The 26,475-nt window shown below is 54.2% G+C and overlaps 3 protein-coding genes and 2 pseudogenes across 3 annotated transcripts, besides 17 other annotated features; 3 read left to right on the top strand and 2 right to left on the bottom strand.

The window, feature by feature from the left end:
- Window positions 1–13,403: part of a sequence feature (areas not merged during assembly with more than two copies in the genome that could not be assigned to a particular haplotype) that runs on past the window's edge.
- Window positions 931–5,383: a mobile genetic element.
- Window positions 964–1,182: a mobile genetic element.
- Window positions 5,202–5,225: a sequence feature (AT_rich).
- Window positions 5,205–5,383: a mobile genetic element.
- On the bottom strand, window positions 5,637–5,996 carry Tc00.1047053510363.90 (uncharacterized protein; the record flags this gene model as incomplete). The annotated part of the gene is made up of 1 exon (XM_814049.1): window positions 5,637–5,996. One exon carries the CDS (start codon window positions 5,994–5,996, stop codon window positions 5,637–5,639), a length of 360 nt encoding a protein of 119 aa, XP_819142.1.
- Tc00.1047053510363.80 (mucin-associated surface protein (MASP), putative) lies at window positions 6,591–7,457 on the bottom strand (the record flags this gene model as incomplete). Its single annotated transcript, XM_814048.1, has 1 exon — window positions 6,591–7,457. One exon carries the CDS (start codon window positions 7,455–7,457, stop codon window positions 6,591–6,593), a length of 867 nt encoding a protein of 288 aa, XP_819141.1.
- Window positions 7,086–7,152: a microsatellite.
- On the top strand, window positions 12,755–13,729 carry Tc00.1047053510363.70 (mucin-associated surface protein (MASP), putative; the record flags this gene model as incomplete). The annotated part of the gene is made up of 1 exon (XM_814047.1): window positions 12,755–13,729. The coding sequence occupies one exon, from the start codon at window positions 12,755–12,757 to the stop codon at window positions 13,727–13,729; it is 975 nt and encodes a 324-aa protein (XP_819140.1).
- Window positions 13,222–13,313: a sequence feature (CT-rich).
- Window positions 13,404–15,444: a sequence feature (areas merged during assembly that could not be assigned to a particular haplotype. This can correspond to areas where the two haplotypes were merged or to regions with more than two copies in the genome that were merged during assembly.).
- Window positions 13,509–13,539: a microsatellite.
- Window positions 14,234–14,256: a microsatellite.
- On the top strand, window positions 14,987–17,542 carry Tc00.1047053510363.60 (annotated as a pseudogene).
- Window positions 15,445–15,530: a sequence feature (areas merged during assembly that could not be assigned to a particular haplotype. This can correspond to areas where the two haplotypes were merged or to regions with more than two copies in the genome that were merged during assembly.).
- Window positions 15,531–26,475: a sequence feature (areas not merged during assembly with more than two copies in the genome that could not be assigned to a particular haplotype).
- Window positions 18,481–18,513: a sequence feature (AT_rich).
- Window positions 21,721–24,066, top strand: Tc00.1047053510363.30 (annotated as a pseudogene).
- Window positions 24,814–24,843: a microsatellite.
- Window positions 25,755–25,931: a mobile genetic element.
- Window positions 25,755–26,475: a mobile genetic element.
- Window positions 25,910–25,934: a sequence feature (AT_rich).

Below are 26,475 nucleotides of genomic sequence, written 5' to 3'. Positions count from 1 at the left end.
TGACTGCGCAACGCGTACTGCGTGTCTCCCACTAAACGTCCACCACTTTACATGGACTCGGACCACCATCTACCATCCCACACTGCAGGGACGGAGGACGGCATCCTGCGACAGGCAGGCATGCTGCCACGACGGAAACATGTCGCCATTTCCCTGCGTGCAGCTGACTGTGATGCTTCCACCTCGGCGTGTGGAACACCTCTGGCCGCTGTAATCACATGGTTGGAGATGCACCGCGGCACCGTACGAGCGGCAGCCGTGACATTCCCACATGTATCTGGACGGACTGAATGGAGCAGGCCGAGTGTGTTGCGGCGGCAGCCTGCCACGAGCTGAATTGCTCCGCAAACGGGAGGACCGCAATCATGCCCTTCGCGGTGGCTTCTCCATGCTGCTAGAGGTCCGTGCGAAACAGCTTGGTGCTCTCTCGATCCCAAGGCCTGTGATGCCCCGAGGCATGGCGGCGCCACGTCCCTGCCCTCTGGGATCGGCTGTGCTGCGGTGCTGTTGGGACCGCGTCTGTGCTCTGCCTCCGCCGTGACCTCTTCCCGACGTGAGCACCGCCACTCCTTGCCGAGCAGAAAGCGGCTGATTGACGTCCTCCTGCCCACTCCTCGGCAGACTGGCACGCGCCCTGCGGATCACAAGCAACCCATTATGTCGGTGGTGCCGCCCTCTCACACTGAAGAGGCAGGACTACCCCGACCTCCTCCGGAACCTCCACCTGGCGTGTCCACGGCACCTCCTCGTAGGATGACGAGCAGCGGATCAACGTCGCCCTGCCCAATCGGTGGCAGCGTCTTCTCGTCCGTCCACAATATGAAGGCACACGCCCGATGCACTAACCCTGGCACTCCAATCGTTGCAGAAGGCCTCACATGTGGATTCTGCGACAGCTCCACGGTCTCCCAACAAGTGCCTCACGCGCAGGTCACCACCGAAAATGCCAAGCGTATCAACGAGAATAATCTTCCGGGCAGCTGGCCGGATCCTGAAACTCTATGGAACCAAACAAGTTAGGAAAAAAGGTTCGTTAGTTAATTGCTTCAATGTTTTATTTCCATTCAATATATAGAATTCTGTGGACCATTAGCATGGTCCTTTGTCCTCAGTTAGGATTTGAAATATTATTACTTACGAAGTGGGAGACTTTGGGGTCCTCCAACCACAAGACCTCGCCGCTCCCCTTCGCCAAGTTCCGAAGTGTAAAAACACGACCGCGTGATATGCCGTCTGCGGGGTTTTCCGAAGACCGTGCGTAGGCAAAATTTGCCTGCACTCCGCGAGAGTCCAAAAACTCGTATATCCGTTGCAGCTCCCACGTCATGGCGTGTGATTTAGAGCTGCCTTTATTCACCGCTCCTCGCAGCGAAGTGCTGTGCGCCCAAACGTCCATGGTGGATGGCAAGATGGCGGAAAAGGCCGATAAGGCCAAGCGTACCGCTCGTGCCTCGGCCTGCATGATAAGAAAAGGTTTCCTCTCCCATTTCCCTCCGGCAATTTTAACTTCGCCGGAGTCTGGAGAATAAAAACGGCTCCCCAACCATGGAGCGATGCATCCGTGATGATGGCGGCCGATGCCTTTCCGTGGGCTTGATGATTCGCTTACGATTATTCCCGATCATGTGCCGTAATCTCTCGCCCAAACCAACCGCTGACGGCGGTAGGTTCGCCGGGGATGTCTCCCGCACAATCCCCCGGTTAAGTGCGGATAATCGTCGTCGCACTGCCCTGATAAAAAAGTAGTGGTCGCATAAACGCGTGCACAAAATGGCAGCCGCGTACAAAAAAACGTGACGCCACAACTTCCATTTCCGCGATGGTTAAAGAATTGAGCGCCGGCATGGCGCGCACAGAGCGGACAAATTTCTCACTCAGGGATACCGCCCGGTGAGTGTGATCAAACTGCACCCCCAGGAAGGTGTACTGCGTGGCGCCCGATTCGCGTTCCTCCCCAAGGATGCGTGACAACTGTCCGCATTACGAAGCACTTGGGCTTCCCACAATGTCGCATCGCTTTTCAACCCTGCAATGCGTATATTATCGATCCAAACGTCGACACGCACCGATGGAGGTGCGGCCCGGAGGGGGTGAACCACCGTCGTCACCCCCGCAATCGCCGAAGTAATAATCTGGAGAATTTCTGGGCTGGCCTTGTATCCCATAGGGAGCCGTGTGAGCTCCACCAGCGTGCCGTCCTCCACGCGGCATCAAAAGAGATGCCGAGTCTCCCGCGGTAAAGAGACTTAAAAAAAAGGATGCCTTTAAGTTCAGGCAGGAAGCGGCCTCAGCCATCACGGGCGGCAGATAACGGGAAATGTGTAAAAGAGGTGCATTAGCCTCGTAAGGGTCGTCTCTGTTCTTGTCGCGTGGCCACGCGATCCATCGTCGTCGCAAACCGGTGGTTTTCTCCTCCACAACCGAGAAAGGTATTATCCATCCGCCTGTTATTGTAGACGAAGCGTCCTCGATTATTCCTGCTTTTCGTAACAATCGCGCGTCAGCGGTTGGAATTCTCCGTGAGCCTTCGCGCGCTTCACCGGAGGAAGACGGAGGGAAAGGGGACCGCCCGACGAGTCCCCAAACTTGCATGAGACTCTCCAGGGCGGCCGGATTCAACCGACTTTTGATCCACTCTGGATTCAACACGGTCACGTTGACCTGCTGTAACGGGATAACGTGTTCATCTTGTGGAGTGGCCAGACGCGTCCTTGTCACGCGTCTCGTTATTGTAGCAGCATGATTGTGATAAAAATCATGGAAAAAACGTTCCTCCGCTCTCAAACAGGGTTCTTGCCCTTCCGCCGTTTCTCCCTTCACATCAATGCGACCAGCGACGCCACCTGGGTCAGCAGTGTGGTGTACCTCCACAAATATCGAACAGTATTCTGGGGAAGGTCGAACGGGTCGACGTGCTTCGCCAACTGCGAGATCACGTGTGGATTCAAATTGAGTGCCTCCACGATTTGAGCAGCGTGCCGCAGCGCACCGCGTTTTATGGAATGCGTCGTGGCATTCCAAGGAGCCAGAGCTCGTTCGACTTTGACATTAGTAATATTCGTGAGCTTTTCCTTCTCTTGAAGTGTCCTGCATAGCTTTATAGTGTCGAAAGCGTCCTGCCCTCGTGTCCTCACGAACCGCGAGGCGCGGTGGGGATCCGTCGTCGCCATCTTCGGCGCCACGGGCCAATACAAAATTAAGGCCCCGTCCGCCTCCATTGTGAAATTGTTGGGAGTCAAGACCGCAATCTCGGACCAACGACTCGCCGTTATACACGCAAGTCGAAAAACAACACGTTCCTTCCAATCGGTCCGACTGCGGATTACTTGATTCATCTCTTCTTTTGTTAAGGGGCGCGCTTGCTTCGTCTCCGATCGTGCCGCAATTTTTTGTAACCCCAGAATCGCCATGCCCAGCGGGGTTCCATTCATTTCCAACATGGACCGCAGCATCCTGGCGTACCGCAATTGGTTCGAAGGCGCCACATCGATTGCCATCAAAAAGGCCGCACAGCTCTCCTCGTTCATCGGCTGTTCGTGCGTGCGGCAAAAGGTCGTGAATTGCCCCGCGAGGGATATTCCACGCCCCCACGTTGACGGCGCGCACATCTCTCGAGCGACCTCGTTCGCTTTCCTCATATAACTGGCCCAAAGCGGGGATGTCGGTAATTCGTCGTACCACATTCGAGCGTCGTTTACGGATAAGCTCCATCGCCCTTCTCAACAATTGCGTCGGGCAATTTGAAAGATCAGGTGGAGCATCGGCGGCGCGGTGCGCTGCCTTTGAGGGTTGGTGGGAAGTGGCGGAATGGATGGGGCTCCCGTCGTCAGCATTCATGAGCGGCGTGCGGCAGCCCCTCGGCCGTTTTTTGATGGACGCCTGTATTGTGAGTAATTCCCTCTCGGACGCACATTGCATGTAGATGCCTCGTGTCCAAAGATATGACAACGTTGGCATCGCAAAGTGCGTTGGGTTTCTCGCCGATCGACGAAAAGCTGGGCTGCCCTCGCATAAGCGTCCGTATGGTGAACAGCGGTGTAAAAACGGGCGCGCAGTTTGGAAAGCCGGATGCCGGGATCGGATGCAATTGTGAGCTGCATCCGGAATGTATTCAGTAGGGACCTCCCCAAATTCATGATTCGATCGGTGGGATCCTGCAGGACTTCCAGCGCGCTGATCCACTCGACCAAATTGTCAAAGGCAAGTTTAACCTGCTCTTTGTCCTGTTGTCAGCATTGGTATGCGCACCGGAGGTCGATAATGACTCCGGAGGCGCCCTCATTCCATACACGCGAGGGCCACGTAGTGACGTCGAATGCGCAGAAACTGCGGTCCTCTTCCGCCGGTAATCGGGCGTCCAGGGGAGAAGTGCGGGAGGGCAACGGCGTGGAAGGGTGGAAATGTGGTCTCGCAGCATTACCATGAGGGAGTCTTTAAGCCGCCGAACTGCGTCGGGCCGCGCTGCTAGGCACGCCACCAGCCATCAAGATATCCGTTTGATGCGGTAGTGTAGTTACGCCATCGTTGGCAACGTGTTAAGTAGCGGGAGACTCGTCCCGCCCCGCCGTCTCCGCATCCCGCGCGGTTTGTAGTGCGTTAAGGCGTGCCTCCCGTTCCTGGAGTTGACCAGTGAGGACTCCCAAGTTGAATTCGCGCTCCCGTAATTGGGCGCGATCGGCCTCCAACTGCTGTCGTAGTTCTAGGACCTGGTTGCCGGCCCCGGCGATAGTGGATTCCCTTACCGATAGGTTGTGATGCGCCTTCTGAAACTGCGAGTTAAGCTGAGCATTTCGATTCTGCACGTCCGCAACGGCGTTCGCGTAATCAATATTCAGGCGTTCCCTTTCAGCAGTGATGAGCCCTTGTTGGTGCCCCAACTCCCGGGCTGCCCCCATAGCGGGCAGGAGCGCTTGTGTCTCAAAATTAGGGATCCGAGGCGCCCGGAGATTCGCAATATGTCCAATGAGAGTAGAATCCTGCCAAGCTTTAGAGACAGGTCCATGGAACAAGCATAAGCCTGTGGATGATGGGGCCACGGTCAACGTCTCATCCGACATCTGGTTACCATTAATAAACGTCATCTGCACCTGGGTCTCGCCACATTGGGACACCATGTCCCAGAGACGGGCGCCAATATCACACCACTCGGAGGGTGTGTAGGGAACCAAAGTCATTTCCTTAAACTTACCTGGCTGTGTCTGTAAAAAATAAAATTAAAAATTTATCCGGCCTCTATCAGTTCCCTGCCCCTACAAAGTCGCGTTCTTTCCAAAAGATTCATACGGTAGAAAGTATCATAAAGAATGCATTCATTTATCAGGATATATACATACATTAATTAAGTTAGCCAGCTCTCCCGCGATCATTCTTTTCACAAGCTCCTATAAAAAAAAAAAAACGGACAACGCACCTCTGCAAGCTCCAATGACAGCCGTAGCCCTTCAGCCACTCCTCTGCTGCAACCCCACCAGCCGCTGAGCGCCGACAATCCACGGGAGGCCCTGCCGCACACGCTGTGGGAATGCATCCGTCCTCGACAACTGAGCATCCGACTATTTGGAAAAACACCCTCTCGCACGACAGCACCGTTCAAGAAGGAAAAACTGGCCACATCGCTACGGACAGCCCGCAGGCCATTAACGAACAGTGGCGGCAAAATATAACGAAACAAATACTTCCCTTTTCTCAGCATAGAAAAACGTCACCTTCACACTCGCAATTGCCACCAATGAATTCATTGCGCAATACCGCTCTGAGCTGCAATACTTCCTGGTGCCATCCAGGTCCCTTGTCGACACATTGATGCGGGTGGGCGCCCATCCATTCCTCCCAATGACGGTGCATGTCTGCGACGCACCCTCAGATCCAAGAGGCACGTCCCTCACCACAGCCGGGATCGACTTCGCCCTGTCGGCACGCATCGTTTTGTCAGAGGAGCAGGAGTACGTCAGGCTGGCAGCAAAGCACCCGCCGGCACAACACATCACAAACATCATCACAACCAGAAGCACCGGCAGCACTGCAAACCGTGAGGCGACGTGGATCAACTGACGCACGGCGTAACAGAAAATACTTCATGGCTTGACAGGAATAAGAAACACCGACAATATCTCAGAGAAAAGAAAAAATACAAAAATAGAGAATCATACGTTCGCAGTCAAAGCAAACCAACAATCCAAAAAAAAACAATAGTCGATAAAAAAAGGGGTAATGGGTGCACTCAACCACAAACAATAAAACAAAAAGCCGAAGCGTGGGACGACCAGCGCACACACTCTCATTGCTCCCGTAAAGCAAAACACACACACAGGGAGAGAGAGAAAGGTCGCCCACTCAATGCAATGAAAACAAAACAGAAACAGTTACGGTGCTCCGCCCATGCAGCCAGGCAGGACGGCAGCGGTGCGTGTCGTGCAAAAGAGAGCACCAACGGGCCTGCATGGGTGTGCATGCATATATACAATGGGCACATCATGTGTGTGCCTCGTGGGGTGAGGTGAGGGCGAGAGTCCATGCAAGGGGAGACACACACAGAGAGAGAAGGACGAGTGTGTGTGCGGGCGGTGCACGGCTCTCTCCCTCCCTCACTCTCACGCGGCCACCACCGCAGCAGCAGCCGCACACGCAACAACAAGAAGAAGAAGCAAAAGAGGGGAGGTGGTGTGGGAGACCGCGGTGCTGCCGTCACTGTCGCCACGTGTCGCCGTATCGTTTGTTTTGGCGTCGGCGGGTGCTTTTTCTGTCTGTGTTGCTGCATCACCGGCTGTAGAAGCAAGGTTTATATAACCAGTTTCGGAGTTCTCATGTGTTCCTTCGGATTTAAGCACTCGAGCATTGCTATTATCCGCGTCCTCATTTCTCTGGTCATCGGCACCGCCACTTGCGGGAATGGGTGATGCTGTTGTTCGCGCTGGACTGTCTTGCTCTGCCACATCATTCCCTGAAGGCTGTTCCACCGCTTTGGACTCCGTTTCGGTTTCTGACGGCAATTTTTCATTCTTTTCTTCCTTTGAGTTCTGTGCGACGTTTGGTGCTCTACGGCTTCCTTCTCCTGCTGAAAAACTCGGTGCTGTTGATTTTTCTTCTGATGGTGCTGGTGCTGATCGTTCTGGTGATGGTGCTGCCGGTGATGGTGCTAATAGTGGCGTTGGTTGTTGTACGGGCGGCTTGCTGGCGGCAGACGACGACCTGGAAGGAATTCCCGTCTCCACGGTATTCTGCACGTTCTCTTTTCCGGTTGTGACCTCCTCTGTGTCTGGACTACCTTCTGTGCCCTGTTCAGTGGAGGACTGCTCTCCTGCTTTTGGTTGTGTTATTTTGGTTGCCTGTGATTTCGTGTTCGTCGTCGTGTTCTTCGAAGGTTCATGAACAGCCTCCTGAGTGCCTGCCGCGCACACGGACGGGCAGCAACACAGGGCGAGCACCAGCAGGGTGCACAGCAGACGGCACATCATCATCGTGAGTGTGGTCGTTCGGTGGTGTGGAGCTGAGCTGCACAGTGAGGGACATGGAGAGCAACAGGGGGACGAGAGGTGCGGCAGACACACACACAGAGGGCACACCACATGAGGAGAGGGCAGCAGCCAGGCATGCACCGTACGCCGCACACCACGCACGACACACACTACAATCCACGGCAGCAGACACACACACACAGCCCTGCCGCAGCAACAACACACAGATGGAGGAGGGAGAAGCAAACAGGAGTGACACATAAGGCTCCACCGCATGCACATACGGCGAGAGCGGTCCGTCGGGTTGGCACCCCTCACGGAGGGTATGCACACACACAAGAGGAGGTGCAGCGCACACAGCAACACAAAAGCAAAGTAACAATTAAAAAGGAGATCCCCGCGCAACACGTGGATTGTTGGTCCACGGGAAGTGCAGCCAATATTCATCACAAAAACAGTTCAGTTGCCTTTGGCCCTCGTTCACATTCAGTGCACACCACTTCATGCAGGCCTGGTCACCACCGCAGCCGCACACTCAAAAATAAGCGCAAGGAATGGCATACTGCAAGCAACCATTTATTTGTGTTTCTTTTTGGATGTTGGCGGATGTCCGCATGTGTTGTTTTGTTTTTGCGGAGGGCAAACCTTCATGCCTGGGTCGTGTGCTGGGGATTTCTGCAGGGTGCACAATTATTTTTCTTTCCTCTTGTGAATGTTTCTTGTGTTGGTGCAGCCAATAATTCGGTTTGTGTTGTTCCTGCCTTTCGCTGGTAAAGTGTTGCAGTAGATGTTTGTTTTTCCCTTCGTTGCTGTGACACCTGATTCCTCACCGTTTATTGGGGTGAAAATGAAAATATGTGTGTGGACTCCCACGCACCAGAACGCACCTTCGCCCCTATTTATTGGTGCATGGAAGGGCATGTGTGTTTGGTGGTGTCTCGCCATATATTTTGTGGGTGCACATTCCCCTGCAGGCTGAGGGCGGGATGACGCTCCGTCGCGGTGCACTTCCCTCGCATGCCGCCCGCTGTGATTCATCATGCATCACCCTCTAACATACTCCGTGGTGCCACACCGCTGATATTATTGCAGCCGCTGTGACTCCGCGTATTTCACGCATTCGATTGTGCCACAATAAATCCGCTCGTGTGGCCGCCGCATCCAAACAGCGGTGCCCAACACCGTGAGCGGCAGTCCACATCCTTGCACGTCCCAAATGCAGTGGTGTTTGACTGTCAGCCATGCGTCAGACAACACGAGAGTCTTGTGCTGGCAGTACAACACACGGAGCTGCAGTGAATGACTCGGGCGGCGACGCATCTATTCGTCGCAAGGCAGTGGAAAGGAGTCGGGCAAAATAATGCCGGCTGCACTCATGACACCACATCCACAGCCAAGGCATGCGACGTGATGTGTGTTTCACTGGTGCCGGGAAATGCCTGCAGACGACGTCACTAGTGGAGGCATGCCACCCATGATCAGCGGACAGACAATAATCGGCATGGGAGGCCACAAAAGGCAGCAACGACGCCAGCAGCAGCTCTCTCTCTCTCTGTTGCCTCCGAGAAGTAAATATTCCACCAGCCACAGCTGACTGTGCCATCGTGACACTCCATGCACGTCGTGGCTGCATCAACACATCCTGTTCCCTGCTGCGCCTCAAAAGATGCCTCACTCCGTCCACTGAGTGCATCGATGTGGGCCGTGCCTCGGCTGTTCGTGAGGACCACAACGATGTGAGGGTCACCGAGTCGCAGCATGTTTGCTGTGACGTTGTTGCATGGCACCTGCACACACACACACACGCAGCGCCTGCATCCCTCCCTGTTGTGTCCGCCCTCTGCCGGAGTGGCCACACACACGGGCAGCAGCAAAACCACTTCACCCTCGACGATCCAAAATCAACACCGACATCCCTCGCGACGCAAAGATCTCAGTTGCCAGCACGGGCTTCCTGTCGCTCTGCCATCAACGCTGAAACACGGCACAGTGCACGCACTTATTTTCTTCGTGTGCAGTCAGCCGTTTGCTTTACACATTCTTCGATGGGCTGACGCCCACAAAAGCACGCCACAAAAGGCCACTGTCATCGCACACGCTCTTGCGATGGGCGTCGGTGCGTGCATGGATCCGCTGCTCACACGTGCTGGCAGGCAGCCTGCAGCCGGTGCCCTCGTGCCAGTTCATCGGCTCCAGCACGGGAAAGAGAAAACGGACTATTCCCGATGCACTTATTCCCACCAGCAGCACCAACACGCTGGTCGCCAGCCGTCATTCCTCAGCACATCCAGGAATGCCGAAAAGTGACGTGGAGCTGTCAGCAATGCCACAATCCCGCACACATGTCGGCTCCACCAGAGAAGACACACAAATCACAAACAACACCCTCCACATGTCATCCGAACATCATTCCGACACACCGCGACACGCCAAACAGAAGTGTTCGTCACCCCAACGCACCTCCCCACACAATCACATAGTCCATGCACCACGCACGGCAGCAGCCCACACGCGGTCAAACAAATGTTCCTCGGATCAGTGTTATCCACGTGCTGCGGTGGGAAGTAAACAAAAGAGACAAGCCGCCAACCCCTAAAAGAGTGCCACGACTGGCCGCAACTCAACGGAACGCAGGCACTCAAATGAATTCAGTCCTCACGCCCTCAACCTCCCACCTTTTCCCACAAAGGACCCAATAACCACAAATCAAATACCCTGTCCATTATACTTTGCTGTGAAACACCAGATTAAGCCGCAGTGCCTTATGTTGTAATCCGAGGACATTGTTGTCGACTTCACGGAGGCAGACGCACATCTGCTATTCACAACGACGCTGAACACCTGCAAAGACTTCTTCAGAAACTCAATTCCCCTACCGAATCAGGAAACGCCAATGCACCATCGGCCCGTACCAAAATTTAAAAACAGCAAAATTCTTCACACAGACAGCAAAGTAGAGCGTGCCACGCCGCCATCAGCCGCGGCTGGGCGCAAGAGCTGGTGCGTCCCATCACACCATGCAGTCCTTTCTGGTTGGATGCGTCCACAGTGCGTTTCGCACCACGGCGGCGAGGCAATCGCACCGTGTTTGGTCCCCATTCACCTCCACAGCCTGGAAGTGCGGCACCGCGACAGCTGCACAGCATCGCTCGGACCACGCGCATCAAAGAAGGATACTTCTGTCCACATGGAAAATAATCCAGCACCGCTGCGGAGGATCATTGGGTTCCGCACACCCAACACAACACGAACGCCTCACAATTCTCCGATATATTGAGGACGTGCGTGGCGTGATCTGCTCGGAAAACACAGTTTATTCAATACTTGGGAAGACGGCAAAGACTATCCGCTCCAGGAGATGCCGTCCTCAAGGAACCGCGACGCGTCTGCGGTCACATGGAGATCTCCCCGGACCAAATCCGCGTCCCTCATGCTGAGCAGCGAATTGTCGCCGGGACACTGTGAGCTGCAACGAGGCGGGCGTCTTCCAGCCACGGCATGCCAAGGACACCCTGGACGGTGTCAGACGATCGGCCCTTGAAGCGGCCTGCGCCTCCATGGGACCGTATGACGCAGGCCGCTGGACGGACGGCTCGCCTTCTCTTGCTGAGCGTGCGTCTGGATCCACTGTGCTGCCACTTTCCTCCCCGGACAGCGGCGCTCCCTGTTGGACCTCACCGCGCAGCTGCTGGCAGCCTCGCATGCTCCTGCCGAGCGGAGTGCCCTGCCACTGAGCTTGGCCACAGACAGTTTTCAGTTCCCCGCCTGGCAGCATCCCAATTGCCCACTCGAGTTCCTGCCGCCACAGACTCCCTCTCGGCGATGGAGTCGCTCCGCCTTGGCTCGCTGGCGGTGCACGACGACGTCACCGAGGAGATTTGTACCGTGCCGCTTTCACTGGCGGATCGAGGTCGCGCAGTTGGCTCCACATTTTCACCATGGCACTGCGGAGCCCCACGCAACGTGACAGCGGACGCTGATGCCGTCATGGCGCGATCCCTCCCGAAGGGCTGCGTCAATGCCTGGCGCGTGGGCCTCCTCACCGCAGTCAGGCGACTGTACTGGAATAAATTCCAGGAGGAAAAGGAAGGCGCGCACACCGCGTGACAGGCGCTTGTCGGTGTGGCGGAACTCCATTCCTGGTGTTGTCCCGGACGTCGCGCCCGAGTGGCGGCACCGCGCACTGCGCGATGCGACTCCTGCCCGCTCTTCGACAGGCCTGCACGCACCCTGCGGATCACAAATAGCTCCCTGTGTCGGTGGTGCTGTCCCTTTCTTCACTGCGGTGACCGGCCCGCCTCTGCCTCCGCCGGAACCTCTTCCCGACGTGAGCGCCGCGACTCCTTGCCGACCAGCGAGCGGCGGATTGACGTCCTCCTGCCCAACCTGCGGCAGAGTGCGCTTGTCCGTCCACAGTGTGAGGGCACATTCTCGACGTGCTCCGCCTGGCGTTCAAATAGTTTGACAGGCCTCACATGCGGATGCCACAATGGCGCCACCGTCCTCTTAGCAGGCGCCTCGTGCGCAGGTCGCCACCGAAGTCGCAAGCATGCCAGCAGGCAAGACACGCAGGAAGCACAAACGCGGGTACTCGAGATGGACCAAGCTCTTCCGCCACCGCTTGATCACAGACGCCACGCGCTGCTCATCCACGACGGACCACGGGAGACTCCGCCTCATCCACTTTGGTAATGCCCTGTCATTGAGAATATGGACTGTGACTGTTTGGACTGTCCCAGCCTGCACGAAGGCCTGTTTAGGACTGAATGGTTGTCACTTTTGTACGGGGAGCCTTTTCGCTATTCACTCATGGCTGTCACAAAATAAATTGAAGAGGAAAAAATACATCTTTTTGTGATGAATATTGGCTGCGCTTCCCGTGGACCAACAATCCACTTGGTGTGCGGGGATCTCCCCTTGTCATTGTTACTTTGCTTTTGTGTTGCTGTGTGCGCTGCACCTCCTCTTGTGTGTGTGCATACCCTCCGTGAGGGGTGCCGACACGACGGACCGCTCTCGCCGTATGTGCATGCGGTGGAGCCTTGTGTGCCGCTCCTGTTTGCTTCTCCCTCCTCCATCTGTGTGTTGGTGCTGCGGCAGGGCTGTGTGTGTGTGTGCCTGCCGTGGATTGGAGTGTGTGTCGTGCGTGGTGTGCGGCGTACGGTGCATGCCTGGCTGCTGCCCTCTCCTCATGTGGTGTGCCCTCTGTGTGTGTCTGCCGCACCTCTCGTCTCCCCTGTTGCTCTCCATGTCCCTCACTGTGCAGATCAGCTCCACACCACCGAACGACCACACTCACGATGATGATGATGTGCCGTCTGCTGTGCGCTCTGTTGGTGCTCACCCTGTGCTGCTGCCCGTCCGTGTGCGCGGCAGAGAATGGTGTTAAAGATGAAAATGTTGAACAAGGCCCCAATCCAACGAAGACTGAGCCAGACGGACCAGATCAGGCGAGCGATCCACGTGTTCCTGTAGGCCCAAGCGTACAACACAATTTATCCGAGGTGCGAGGTCCGGCCCAATCGGTACAGCTATCGGCAGCAGGTCATGTGGCCGGTCTGTCACCGTCACCAGGCACTTCCGGTGAGGAGAAGGGTCGAGGAGCTGCCGGTGATCCCGCTGGTTCTGCGAGTGGTAATGGAGTGCGGTTGGGGTCAGCACATATTCAAAAACCCGTGCCAGGAGAAGCGGGCGCCGAAGCACCAGCACCAAATGAACAAGACGAAGGAAGAGAAAAACCCACTTCTCTAGAAGAATCTTTGCCAACAAAAGGAGTTGGAGCAGAAGTGGAGGAGGAAGAAGATGAAGGAATTGATGATGAAACAGAAGCAGAAAACACACGACAAGTACAAGAAAAAGGTCAAGGACAACAGCTCACGCAACCGCAACATCAAAGTCTACAAAGTGGAAATGCACAACAACATGAATTACAAGGCAAAGCACGACAACAAGAACATAACCCTGCACAGGAACAGCAAATAAAACAACAACAAGAGAAGCAATTGCAACTCCTAACAAAAGACGGAGATCAGGAAAGCAATGCAGAACGACACGAACAACAACAACAACAACAACAACCGCAACAGCCAGAACACTCCTTAAACAAAGACGAGGAGTTCAGGAACAAACAAAACCTTACGGATACAAAAGAAAACGCAACTAAACACAACGGTGACAGTGACAGCAGCACTGCAGTCTCCCACACCACCTCCCCTCTTTTGCTTCTTCTTCTTGTTGTTGCGTGTGCGGCTGCTGCTGCGGTGGTGGCCGCGTGAGAGTGAGTGTGAGAGAGCCGTGCACCGCCCGCACACACACTCGTCCTTCTCTCTCTGTGTGTGTGTCCCCTTGCATGGACTCTCGCCCTCACCTCACCCCACGAGGCACACACATAATGTGCCCATTGTATATATGCATGCACACCCATGCAGGCCCGTTGGTGCTCTCTTTTGCACGACACGCACCGCTGCCGTCCTGCCTGGCTGCATGGGCGGAGCACCGTAACTGTTTCTGTTTCCATTGCATTGAGTGGGCGACCTCTCTCTCTCTCTCTGTGTGTGTGTGTTTTGCTTTACGGGAGCAATGAGAGTGTGTGTGCGCTGGTCGTCCCACGCTTCGGCTTTTTTTTTTTTTTTTTGTGTTGTGGTTGAGTGCACCCATTCCGCGGCTGCGTGTCTGTGTGATGATATGAGCAATTTGAGTGTGTGCTATCTGCCTCTCTCTGCCGTTGCTTTCTTTGGACTTTCTTGTGCCGCACAGCTGTTCTTCAAGTATAGGCGCTGACACACACACACACACACACACAATATGTCTCACACGCTGTGGAGTGGTGTGAACGCTGAGAACGCACGCATTCACATGATTCCGACTGCGGCGGCCCTTGCGAGGACGGAGGACGTTAGCCCTCGATGTGTTTTGTTGGCATGTTGCTGGTGTGCAGTATGTGGCTGTTTTTTTTGGGTGCCTGATACAACTGTTGATTGATTCTTACCAAGCTGCTGCACATGCTGACGGGTCCCTCCCGCTCTGGATTTGTCGGTATTCTTCGGCTGTGCGGTGTGATACGCGCCTGCGGCGGGGAAGCGGGTGCATTGGAGGAGAAAACGGTAAAAAGACTGGCGGCAGCGTGTCGGTGCTGCGAAGGGCGGTTGTGCTCTTTTGTAATTTGCTGGTTGTTATCGTGTGTGGGCGTTGCTCGGTGTGTGCTGACGCGTGGATAACGACACACCCGCCGTGACTCCTGCTGCTGGTTGTGGTGGCAGTCGCTGTGTGTTCCCGGTGCACTGCTCTTCCTTCTCGTTCCGTGTGTCTGTGTGCGTGAGTTGTTGTTGTTGGGAGTGACTGCGGCGGGGATGATGGTGCCACTCACTGTGGATGGGTGACGGTTTTCACTGTTGTGCTTCTTTTTATTAGCCTGTTTTCTTCATTTCCTTCACGCTCCTACGAAGAAAGCAAACAAGCGCTAAACGCTACTGTGAAATTCGAAGGCACTAAAGGACCAACGGCACACACACCGCCCACACACACATATTTATATGCTCTCGCGTGTTGCTGCAGTGATGGCACCCCGCACACACAACCGTCGCCGCATGACCGGATCCAGCGGGAGGAGGAGGGAAGGAAGAGAGAGTGAGCCGCAGAGGCCCAACATGTCCCGGCGTGTGTTTACTTCCGCGGTGCTCCTCCTCCTCGTCGTGATGATGTGTTACGACACCGGGGCTGCAGCCAATAATAATGGAGCGGCGTCGTGTCCAGTATCTTCACCGGGGAAACATTTTGCTTGGAGAGATGTGAAAGAAGGAGAAAAAGTGGATTCGCTCCATGCTCCCGCTCTTGTTGAGGTGAATGGTGGCGTGTTTGCCGTTGCCGAAGCGCAGTGCACGAAGGATGAAGGATGCGTTTTCACTGGGATTGCCTCGGAACTCCTGGAGTTTAATGGTGAAACGCTAAAAGAGGAGTTGCATGAGAGCAAACTGAAGACACAAGTACTGGATGAATGCTCTGCTTCGGAAGAAAGGCAATGCCCCTCACAAACAGTGAAACCGGACAGTTCCCAAAGAGTGATGAACTTACGTGTCGGCCGGCCAACAACACTTGTGAAAGGAAGTGATATTTACATGCTTGTTGGAAACTACAGTCGGACAGCTGCCACTGGTACTGAGGAGAGTGTAGGAGATGAATGGGGACTTTTGCTGGCGAGAGGAAACGTCAGTGGTGAAGAAAGCGGCAAAAGAGTAAACTGGAATGATACCTACCGTTTTCTCTGGACTGATTTGAAAAAACAACAGCAGTCCTTGACAGGGCTGATTGGCGGCGGTGGATCGGGTCTTAAGATGAAGGACGGTCCGTTTCTGTTCCCAGTGGAAGGAACGAAAAAAGAGAATGGGAAGACCATTTCACTCATTATATACTTTTCGGCCAATGATGGTTGGGTGCTGTCGAAGGGGATGTCTGCCGATGGCTGCAGTGATCCCTCCGTCGTGGAGTGGAAGGGAAAACTCATGATGATGACTGCGTGTGATGACGGCCGCCGCAGGGTGTACGAGATCGGTGACGAGGGGGATTCGTGGACGGAGGCACTCGGGACACTCTCGCGCGTGTGGGGCTGCAAACAGGGCGTTAGGAGCGGGTTCACCACAGCGACTCTTGGCGGTGTTGAAGATGATAATAAGAAGGATGTGATGCTCGTTACTCTGCCGGTGTATTCTAAGAAGACTGAGGGGGTAATCACAAATAAAAAAGGCGTACTCCATCTTTGGCTGACGGACAACACGCACATTGTTGATATTGGGCCGGTATCCGAGGAAGATGACGCTGCCGCCAGCTCCCTACTGTACAAAAGTGTTAAAAGCGGAGGTCAAGGAAATAAAGAGGAGTTGATTGCACTGTACGAGAAGAAGAAGGGCGATGGGGAAAAACCATCACTCGGTATGGTCTCTGTGCGTCTGACTGCGCAGCTGCAGCGGGTGAAGGATGTGCTGGCGACCTGGAAGAAAGTGGACGACCGTGTCTCCGAGCTGTGCCTTTCTGAGAAGGATGCCTCAACTGACACTGCCTGCACTAGTACGATCACGGAAGGGTTGGTTGGCTTTTTGTCCGGCAACTTCTCTAATGACACATGGAGGGATTAGTACCTCGGGGTGAACGCCAAAGTAAAAGGTGCTGCAGAACTTGCAACGGAGGCAACATTGCATGCCGATGGCGTGAAGTTCACGGGGCGTGGTGCGTGGGCGGAGTGGCCTGTTGGCGAGCAAGGGGAGAATCAGCTGTACCACTTTGCGAACTACAACTTCACTCTTGTGGCGACGGTGTCCATCCACGGTGAGCCGGAGGGAGCTACCCCTATTCCATTGATGGGTGCGAAGATGAATGACAATGAGAATACAGTTCTTCTGGGACTGTCGTACGACAAACAAAGGAAGTGGCGGGTGCTGTGCGGTGACGGAACGACCACGGAGCACAGCAGGACTTGGGCGACAGAGACAACACACCAAGTGGCCATTGTACTACAGAACGGAAAACAGGGCTCTGCGTACGTTGATGGTAAGCGTGTGGGAAATGAAGAATGTAAATTGGAGAATAAGAAAGACAAAAAGATCTCACACTTCTACATTGGAGGGGATGGAGACAACACAGAAGGTCAAGAAGGCGTGTCTGTGACTGTGACGAACGTCCTGCTGTACAATCACCCGTTGACTTCCCAAGAGATTGACGCCCTCAACCCGAATAAAGCCCCCATTTCACCTCCTGAAGATCTTACCGCAGCGATGGTGGTGGATACTCCTTCGACAGCGGTGAGCGGACCAGTTGCACAGAAAACCGTGTCCGTGTCCACTCCTGGCGGATCCACGGTGAATCATGAGTCGAGCGCAAGCTCTGCTGAGGATGAGGAGACGGTGGGAGGAACGGATGCGCAGGGAGAGGAGGAGGAAATCCATCCACAGGCCGGGGAAGTAAATGCTACGGCACTCAGCAGCAGCCTCGGAAATTTGTCGCAGGAGAATAACAGCGATGGCGGCAACACGCGTGGGAGCGGACTGCTGCCATCGCTGCTTCTTCTGTTGGGTCTGTGGGTGTTTGCGGCACCGTGAGGAGTGACTGGCTGCCGCGTGGAATAATTGCGACCTTCCTGCACTGAATTACTTCTCCGGGAACTAATATCTCTCATAAATCTTTTTTTTGCGTATTTTAAATTTATTTTCCTGTTTGCTTCTTTCTTGTTTTAAAAATCTTTTCTTATTTTTATGTGTATGTTGCTTTTTTTCACATCCCTTTTCTGCTTTCGGAGGCAATCACTATGGACGTTTTTTCTTTCTACTCTTCCCTCTTTAATTGTTTGTTGCTGCACTCTTCCTGTGAGGGGTGCCGTGTGTTCCCGCCCAACTGCTCCACTCGCACACCCACCGACACGCTCACGACGACGGCCCTGTGCGCCTCGCCTGCTGCACGCATGAGGAGGGGCCGCGACGAACGGCTCGCTGAGGGAGCCGTGACGTGTGGGCGTGCGACGAGGGCCTGTGGGGCGGAGCACACATTTCTTTCCCTCCTGTTTTGTTTCTTTGCGGCCAGGGCGGGCAGACACCCGCAGCGCCACACACACAGCCACACCCTGCCGCCGTGTTTTTAACATTTTTTGCTTTTGCTGCGCTCACTCTCCCGATGGAGTGACGCGACTGCCGTCATGTCTGCGTGCTTCTCTCAGTCCCCACACACACGAGTGACTGTGCTCTGCGGGCCGCACTCACGCGCCGATGGGAGGGCTGAGGGGAGCAGCAACACGCAGATGACCCCATTAAATATAAACGATGTGCGGACACACAGAGGGTCGGACGGTTGAAAGACATTTAAATACCTTTTAATTTTATTTTGCGGACAAAATATATGCAGGCAATTTCTGGAGCAAGATGGTAGTTGGGTGCTTTTTTTGTGTTTTTTTTTCTATTATTTGGGTGTGGCCGTAATAAAGGACATTTTTTCATTTTCGTTGTTTTTTTTTTTAAAGTGTGAGGAGTGGAACGTTGAGGATGAGTTTTATTTATTTGTTTTTATTAAATTTTTTAATGAATTGCCGCTGCTTTTTCTGCAGTGCAGTATCATGAGCTTGAGCAGTCTTTTTCTCTTTATTTCCGCCATGCACCTCTGCCGTACATTTTTGTGTGCGTCCCTTCACATGCTCTGCTCCTGTTTTTACTTCTTTGCTTCGTGTGTCTGCAGGCACACACACAACCACATGCACGCACAAAATGCAGATTTCATTCGATTTGGATGCTTCTCTTGTAGTGCATGCTGGCTGTTGCGGGTGGCTGCTGCTTCCTCCGTGGGCATGAAGGGAGGGGAGGAGAGAGGGAGCGCGCACCGCGAGTCACTCTTCCTGCGTGTGTGATGCGCGCGGTGGGCTGCGACTGCTGTGGAGGGCCGCATTCTTTTGGTGTGCGCTTCTCCGCCGTCGTGCCGTGCGTTTGCGCATGTCATTTGTTATGCGCGTGCGTGCTGGGCATGTTTTTCCGGAGCGTTGGGCCACCATCTGTCTATGGCGGTTTGTGTAAGTGGACACGTGCGGATGAGGGTCAGGGCGCATGGAATGAAGGAATGGCGTGAGGAAAGGGGAATTTGGTTTGGGGGGTATTTGGACCGGATTCATTTGGCTGCGGTGGACACATGCACGACGGATGTGTTTCCGCATAATGGGGGAGGATGCGACAGGATTTTCCGAAGTGGCTCCTCAATGCAGTTTGGGTTTCGTAGCACCGAGGCACAGTGATCTTCCTGCAATGGCTGGTGACGGCCTCTAGTGGACCGGTGTATTTATGCTGCTGCTGCAGCTTGAGGAGGCGTAGAAGTGCGATTTGAGGTGGGCGGCGGAGGGGCCGCACATCCCGCAGTGACGGTCGTCGTTGGCCCAGCGGGTGCCTCTGAAGGTTTTGTTGGATGCAACGTCCTTATGCCCGTCTCCGGATGGCGGCATCCCTGATGCAGCCAACGAACGGGGCAGGGAGCGACGGTGAGACGCAAGCACGTGTGGATGTTTGGAGCGGCCGGCGCACCGCACGCTGAGAGCATGGCACGGTGAGGGCCGGACCCAGAAAAGGGACACCGCGTGGGACGTCAATCTTCACTGCAGCGACCGCCACCGAATTCGGATTTGCTCGCACCTTCTGCGGTCCCTGTTCCTCCCCTCACTTCTGTGCCGAGGACTGTGCCGCGGGATCCAGCAGCGCGATGTTTGGCCGCAGGAACATGGCCCGAACAAATGATTTGTGGGAGGGGGATGTACACTGCGACGAGGAGGAAGAAAATAGTTGCGAGACGACCACCACCGCAAGACCGGAGTGAAGTTGTGTTTTGTCCACTTGCGCGAGGGCAGCCTGCCACCTGGTCGGTTGGGAGGATTATTATTATTTTTTTGCGTTGTTGCGCTCTCTTTTTATTCCGCTGCGTTTTCCTGCGGACCTGCGAAGGGAGATTTGCAAGAAATTTCTGCGAGGCGTCCGTGCCGTCGTCGGAAAGGCGGATTCCCCTTGAAAAACGCTACTTTTTGAATTTGTTTTGGGCGGGGAGTTCCTGTCGATTCACTGCGACTTTGTTTTGCGGATTTGATGCGTGTGTTTCCGAGCGTTTCGGTCTGTGCTCCCAGTCCACTCGGATGTGGTATGTGCGTCGACGTGAGGGTGCCTGCCAGCCGTTTTATTGCCTCCTCCGCTGTGGCTGCCGCCGCTGCCTTCCTCCCTCCTGAGGTCCTGCGGCTTCTTGACAAGATGTTTTGGAGAAGGCGTTGCCGCTCTTGTAGTCCATTGTATTTTGATTCTGGTGTCGCGGTCGGGAGACATTGAACGAGAGGGTTTGCTGCCCTCTTGTTTTATTTGTCCTCTCTGCCTGACGGCCAGTTCTACAAAAACGTGTTCCTCGGCACCTCAGTTGGTGCTGGCGGGTTGCTCATAGTTGTCACTGGCAATCGTATGCGCCAACTCTTCTCTGCTCCTTTTTAGTGTCGCATTTTTTTTATTGATTGACGGACGCCATTCTGTCCGGCGTGCCACTTTGATTGGATTGTGTGGGACTGCTCGCCAACACCATCGGAGAAAACAGGCCGACTTTTTGCGTATTTAATTGCCGTCTTGCGCGCATGTATTTTTTTCCACATGTTCTGTTAGGCACTCAAACAGCGAGGCGTCCGGAACTATGCGTGCGTGGAATTATTCCTGCCATGTGGACCGCGGGTAACACCGAGGGGCTGCCACTTTTCTCCGCAGAGTTGTTGTGTCTCTTCGCGGTGCTGGCAGGGAAATTCCATGCAGCCTGCTACTGCTGGTGTGTCCTTAGATGCTACTCCATGCGAATAATGTGCTTCAGCGAGTGAGGGTGTTGGTTGGGTTTGTGTGCATTCTGATTCTGTTTGCCAGTTTGTGCGGGCACGCAATACTTGAGTGGTGGGAAAATGGAGCGGGGCGATGCATGGCCGCATCCCGCCCATTGTTCACTGCACGATGGTGCGGTGCGCATTGTGGTGCTGACTCTGCGATGTGACTGCGGTCTCCTGTGCGGCAATGGCGGTGGGTGGAGGAGAGTGTTGACCCGCAGCGTGACGGGGGGATCATGTCTCCTTTTCTCCTTTTTCCTTCCCTTTTGTGAAGGTGTGCACTCATTACTAGTGTTAGTGATAGGGAAAACAGACAACGTGAATAAAACAAAATAAAAAAGGGGCGATAACGTGGCGGTGTTGGGGTTGGTTGCACGTTGTGTTGCTGCGGGGGCGGTGGGCCTCGGCTGTTTTGCCCACAGGCGTTGCAGTGCGGCTGCATGGCGCAGCGAACACCGAGCCGTGCGAGTGCCACGCCCAACGCCATTGGGACAGCGGGACGAAACAGCCGCGACTGTCCTTTGGAGCCAGCGGCACCTGCTGGCCGCAGTTGGGCGGTGCGAGTGGGATGCCTCACCGCACGGGTGTTGTGATGGCACCCCGCCGTGGCTCTTGTGATGGTTCCGACGCTGCGGTTCGACATGCGGTGGGGAGTAAAGTGTGACCGCAGTGGACCATGAGCAGCACCAACATGAGGCTGAGTGATTTCCCTTGGAATTATGTTGGCGGCAGGGCGGCCGTTGATGAAAGACTACAATGTGACGATGGAGGTGTTTGCTCAGGAGCCGGATGATTACGTACAAGACCAGCGGCTTCTTGAAGAAATTCTTAACCTAACTGCGCACCAAGCGCTGGAGGCCATGAATAAGCCTCTTCACGAAGGTGTGCTCTCTCTCGGGTAACGTAGGGACTATGAAAGAAAAGGATACGATCACTCCTCTTGCAAGGGGAACACCAAACGGGGTACTCACGCAGGTACTGACAGAAGCGAGGCGGGAGGCAGAGGAAAGGCTAAGACGAACGCAAGAAATGAAGTTTACCATTTCCAGTAATATCGAGGAGGTACTGTTTAAAGGAAGAGTTCGCGTCAATGAAATGAAGCTGAACGACTTTATTACGAGGGAACTGGACGGCGGGGGCGTTGTGGACACCAATCGGGATGTCTTGCTGGAGGAGTTTTTCAAGGACCCCACGAAGTATATCCGTGATGAAGGAGCGTTGAACGAAATGCAGGCATCCGGTCATTATTTGGGTATGAAGCGAGCTGTGAAGGGTGAAGTGATCTTCGACGAGGATACACGCAGGCTTTGCGATAAGGGTGTCAGCAATCTACCGGGGTGGTCATTGCTGCTGCGGAGGTAAAAGCAACTGTTCATAACTCCACTAAACATTTATTGGATGCAGCTACTGAGGAGGCGAGGAAACCAACGACGACGAGCGCACCGGAGAAACTGGAGGGATTGTACGAGTCTGTGCACAATGCGAGGCGGAGCCATGCGGTGGAACTTCCGGACGGCGTGGAGCGAAAGAAAACGGTGACGGGAATGGGGGTGCGTGAGGGGAAGCCAGAACAGTCATGGTCGTACAAGAAAGCTGACGGCGCTATCGAAGAGAATGACGCTGTGCAGCAATTCGGTGCAGCACCTCCCGCGTTGATGGTGCTCGCCTCGGAGAAGGGATGGCCGTACTCGTTGAATACGATACAGGATCTTCCTAGGGACATTTTTGTAAACTGTGAGTTGGATCGGGCGTGGCAGACCGTCAAGGGCGATTTAACCGCGTTGTTCAGTCCTCACGGTGTGACCGACTTTACGCCCAAGCGACGTGTGTTGATTGGGACGCCCGGGATCGGGAAGTCGATGGCTGCCGGCTCGTACCTCCTCTACCAGCTGCTGCACTGCGATGTCACGAAAATCCAAGTGGTAGTCCACTGTTTTGGTGGAGGAGATGCGTACGTGTCTGACAAGACCACCAGAGCGGTGAAAAGATGCGGCGATGAGGACATGTGCGTCTCGGAGTTGAGAAGATTGAGGGGGCATGGGAGGAATGTGTATATTACCTACGATGTGGCAAAGGAGGGAACGCCGCCGCCGAGACATTTTGCGCCTACCTCTGGATGTGGCGTGATTGCGGTGTCATTCCCAAAGGTAACCAACTATGATGATTGGGCGAAGCAACTACAGGCCGCGCGAATCATCGTGAATTGCCCCGACGAGATGGATGTGAAGGCGATGTGCGCCTGGATAACGCGTGATGAGACTAAAGAGAAACAAGCGGAGTGCTGGAAAGAGGTCAAAAAACACATGTATCTTTTGGGACCGATTCCACGTCACGTCTTTGATGAGGAGGCGTTTAAGGAACGCTGTGGAGCGGTGAGGTTTGCATTGCAATCAATCAACGAGGTAACTGTGAAAGAGCACTTTTCACGGGGAGGTGAGTCGCCATGGTATTCTGAGGATCCGTCCCACAAGCCTGTGAAATTTGTTCGGGAAATATACGCAGGCGGTGTGACCCCTTTCAATGCACCGATATCTGCTTGCCTCGAGGAACGGACATTGGAACGCCTCCCAAGTGTAGCAAAATAAAATGGCTTTTTGAGGCTGATGTTGGCGTCGAGGGATAATATTTTGCCGATATTTTTTTTGGATGGTTTGCCTTGAAATCGTTCACGGAGAGTGCCTTTGCCAAGGCAATAGCGACGAAACCCACGGAGTTTGAGCCGCCAACAGAACGTAAAGCAAAGCCCTGCGTCTTGAAGTTGGCCCTGAATTGCATCCCAAGGGAGATGAGGGTTTGCTGCCGAGTGCATATGAAAAAATGATCCGTAAAATGAAGCACGGGGTGCTGCACACACCGTGGGCCACAAACTTTCCGCTGGTGGACGTCTTTTTTTCTCGGAGCCCAATCCAATGACGCTGGTTGGGCTGCGGATGACTACGGCGGGTGGGCACCACACCACCGCCAGCACTGTGCGGCAGTTCACTGAGTGCGTGGCGGCATATTTTAATGGTTGGGAGGAATTATTCCGAGACATGTCGTGGGGGATTATTTATGTGCAGCAGACAGACAGCACGCCGATGAATGACTGGCAGAGATGTGATGTTGTGAATCCCAAGAGTGTGGGCAATGATGAAAGCCGTGGAATAGCGGCGTTTTTAAGGAAGAGGTGCGCCAGTACCAAGTGTCAATATTGTGCAGAGACTTTTGAAGAGACGAAGCCCTCCGAAGCGTGCAATAATAATAATAATCGGAAAATAGATTAGTAAATTGAAAGTGAACGGGTCATTTTGATTTATGGTAAAAAACATTGTGGGATTTATGTATTTTTGGATGCTTGTGCCTGGAGCATGCGGTGCGGGTGCACCAGCCCCATGCGGCAGCACCGCACACAAATGCCAAAATGACCAACGCTATCGAACATAACAGCGACAGAATAAATTGAGGAGGGAAAGGGGTTGTTTGGCTTCTGGTGGAAAAACATTGGGTGATTTTTATATGTTATTTTGATTTTGTGCGCATACGAGGCATAATTGGAGAATTGCCCCGGTATGAGGGAATCATTGTGGCTGGCGGTGTCACGGTGTTACTGCATTGTCCATTTCCTTCTATCGTGTTCGAAGGCCCATCACTAACAGAAGCATCTTGGCGGGATGGACGAAAATAAGTTCTATTGAGGAAACAGTGCACTCCGTGTGACCCCGTGGAGTGAGGCGCCGCGTCATGGCTGGGCGAGGATCCGCTTCCGCGTGTGGCTCTTTGAGTGATCGTTTGCTCGGTGTGCGTTTGTTGTGTGGAGGGCCGAATCTTCTCGACCACGGACTGACGGCACTGCGATGGTGCGTGTTTGTGAGGGCCGTGGCGGTGCTTTTCCCGCCTGTCGTTTGTTTCTTTTGTGTGTTTGTGCTGCTTCTTGCTTTTCCCCCTCTCACCCTTTTCTCCTGTGTTCCTGCGCGGAGTGGCCGCATGCTCACGGGCCATTTTGATTGTGAGTGCCTCTTGACGGCATCCATCTCCCTCTCTCTCTCTCTCTCCCTCCGCCTGTCTGTCTGTCATTCCCTGTTGGGTGTGGCGTGTTGCACCGCGTGAGGGCTGGCCCGCACACACCGACGGCCCGCCGTGACTTGCCGTGTTGCTGCTCTTTTCTGTGGGCGATGGTCCTCCGTGTCGTCCCTCCCGGATTGTCTCGTGCCCCGCTCTCTGCGTGGGTGCTCTGCTCTGCTCCTCACTGACCCTTCTGGTGTATTGCCGCTGTTGCTGCTTTACTCTTCACTTCTTGAGCACAGACACGCTAGGAAAAAAAGAAAGCAAGCGCTAAACGATACTGTGATATTCGAAGGCTCTGAAAGGACCAACAGCACACACACCGCCCACACACACATATTTATATGCTCTCACGTGTTGCTGCAGTGAAGGCACCCCGTACACACAATTATCGCCGCGTAACCGGATCCAGCGGAAGGAGGAGGGAAGGAAGAGAGAGTGAGCGGCAGAGGCCCAACATGTCCCGGCGTGTGTTCCTTCCGCGGTGCTTCTCCTCGTCGTGATGATGTGCTGCAGTACTGGAGTTGCGCGTGCAAAGAAGGTGGGTGATCCAAAGCCTATGGTTATTTTTGTATGGTGGGAAACGAAGGCGTCTTCTGGCGCATTTGAGAGGAAACGGCTCTGGACATAATGGTGTCAAATTCTTTATTGGCCATTCTCTTGTTGAACTACTATGGCTTAATTGTGGGCATTGCCAAGGCTAATTAGGGAGTCCCTTCTAGTGCCAGTGTTGGGATTTGGTCAAAGTACGTGAGTTTTACAGGGGAGGCGTGGACGAAAGGAATCGCAGCGGAGAGCGTGACGGACTGGAGGACGCACATTGCCGCGGAACGAAGAGAAGAGGCGGTTCACATGTCTCAATTGAACGGTCGCAAGGCGTTGACGAAAGAAGGCAAGATTTTTCTAGGAGCTTGTGAAAAGAATGATCACAGGAGAGCTGGCTAACTTAGTTAATGTATGTATATCCTGATAAATGAATGCATTCTTTATGATACTTTCTACCGTATGAATCTTTTGGGAAGAACGCGACTTTGTAGGGGCGGGAACCGATAGAGGCCGGATAATATTTTTAATTTTATTTTTTACAGACACACAGCCAGGTAAGTTTAAGGAAATGACTTTGGTTCCCTACACACCCTCCGAGTGGTGTGATATTGGCGCCCGTCCCTGGGAAATGGTGTCCCAATGTGGCGAGACCCAGGTGCAGATGACGTTCATTGATGGTAACCAGATCTCGGATGAGACGTTGACCGTGGCCCCATCAGCGACAGGCTTATGCTTGTTCCATGGACCTGTCTCTAAAGCATGGCAGGATTCTACTCTCATTGGACATATTGCGAATCTCCGCGCGCCTCAGATCCCTAATTTTGAGACACACGTGCTCCTGCCCGCTATGGGGGCAGCCCGGGAGTTGGGGCACCAACAAGGGCTCATCACTGCTGAAAGGGAGCGCCTAAATTTTGATTACGCGAACGCCGTCGCGGACGTGCAGAATCGAAATGCTCAGCTTAACTCGGAGTTTCAGGAGGCGCAAATTAACCTATCGGTAAGGGAATCCAATATCGCCGGGGCCGGCAACCAGGTCCTAGAACTGCAACAGCAGTGGAGGCCGCTCACGCCCAATCT

The sequence above is a fragment of the Trypanosoma cruzi genome, genomic scaffold (genome assembly GCF_000209065.1).
Source record: "Trypanosoma cruzi strain CL Brener 1047053516723 genomic scaffold, whole genome shotgun sequence".
Taxonomy (NCBI): Eukaryota; Euglenozoa; class Kinetoplastea; order Trypanosomatida; family Trypanosomatidae; genus Trypanosoma; species Trypanosoma cruzi.
Note: the sequence above shows the minus strand (reverse complement) of the source record. Positions and strands in the feature narration are given on the sequence as shown.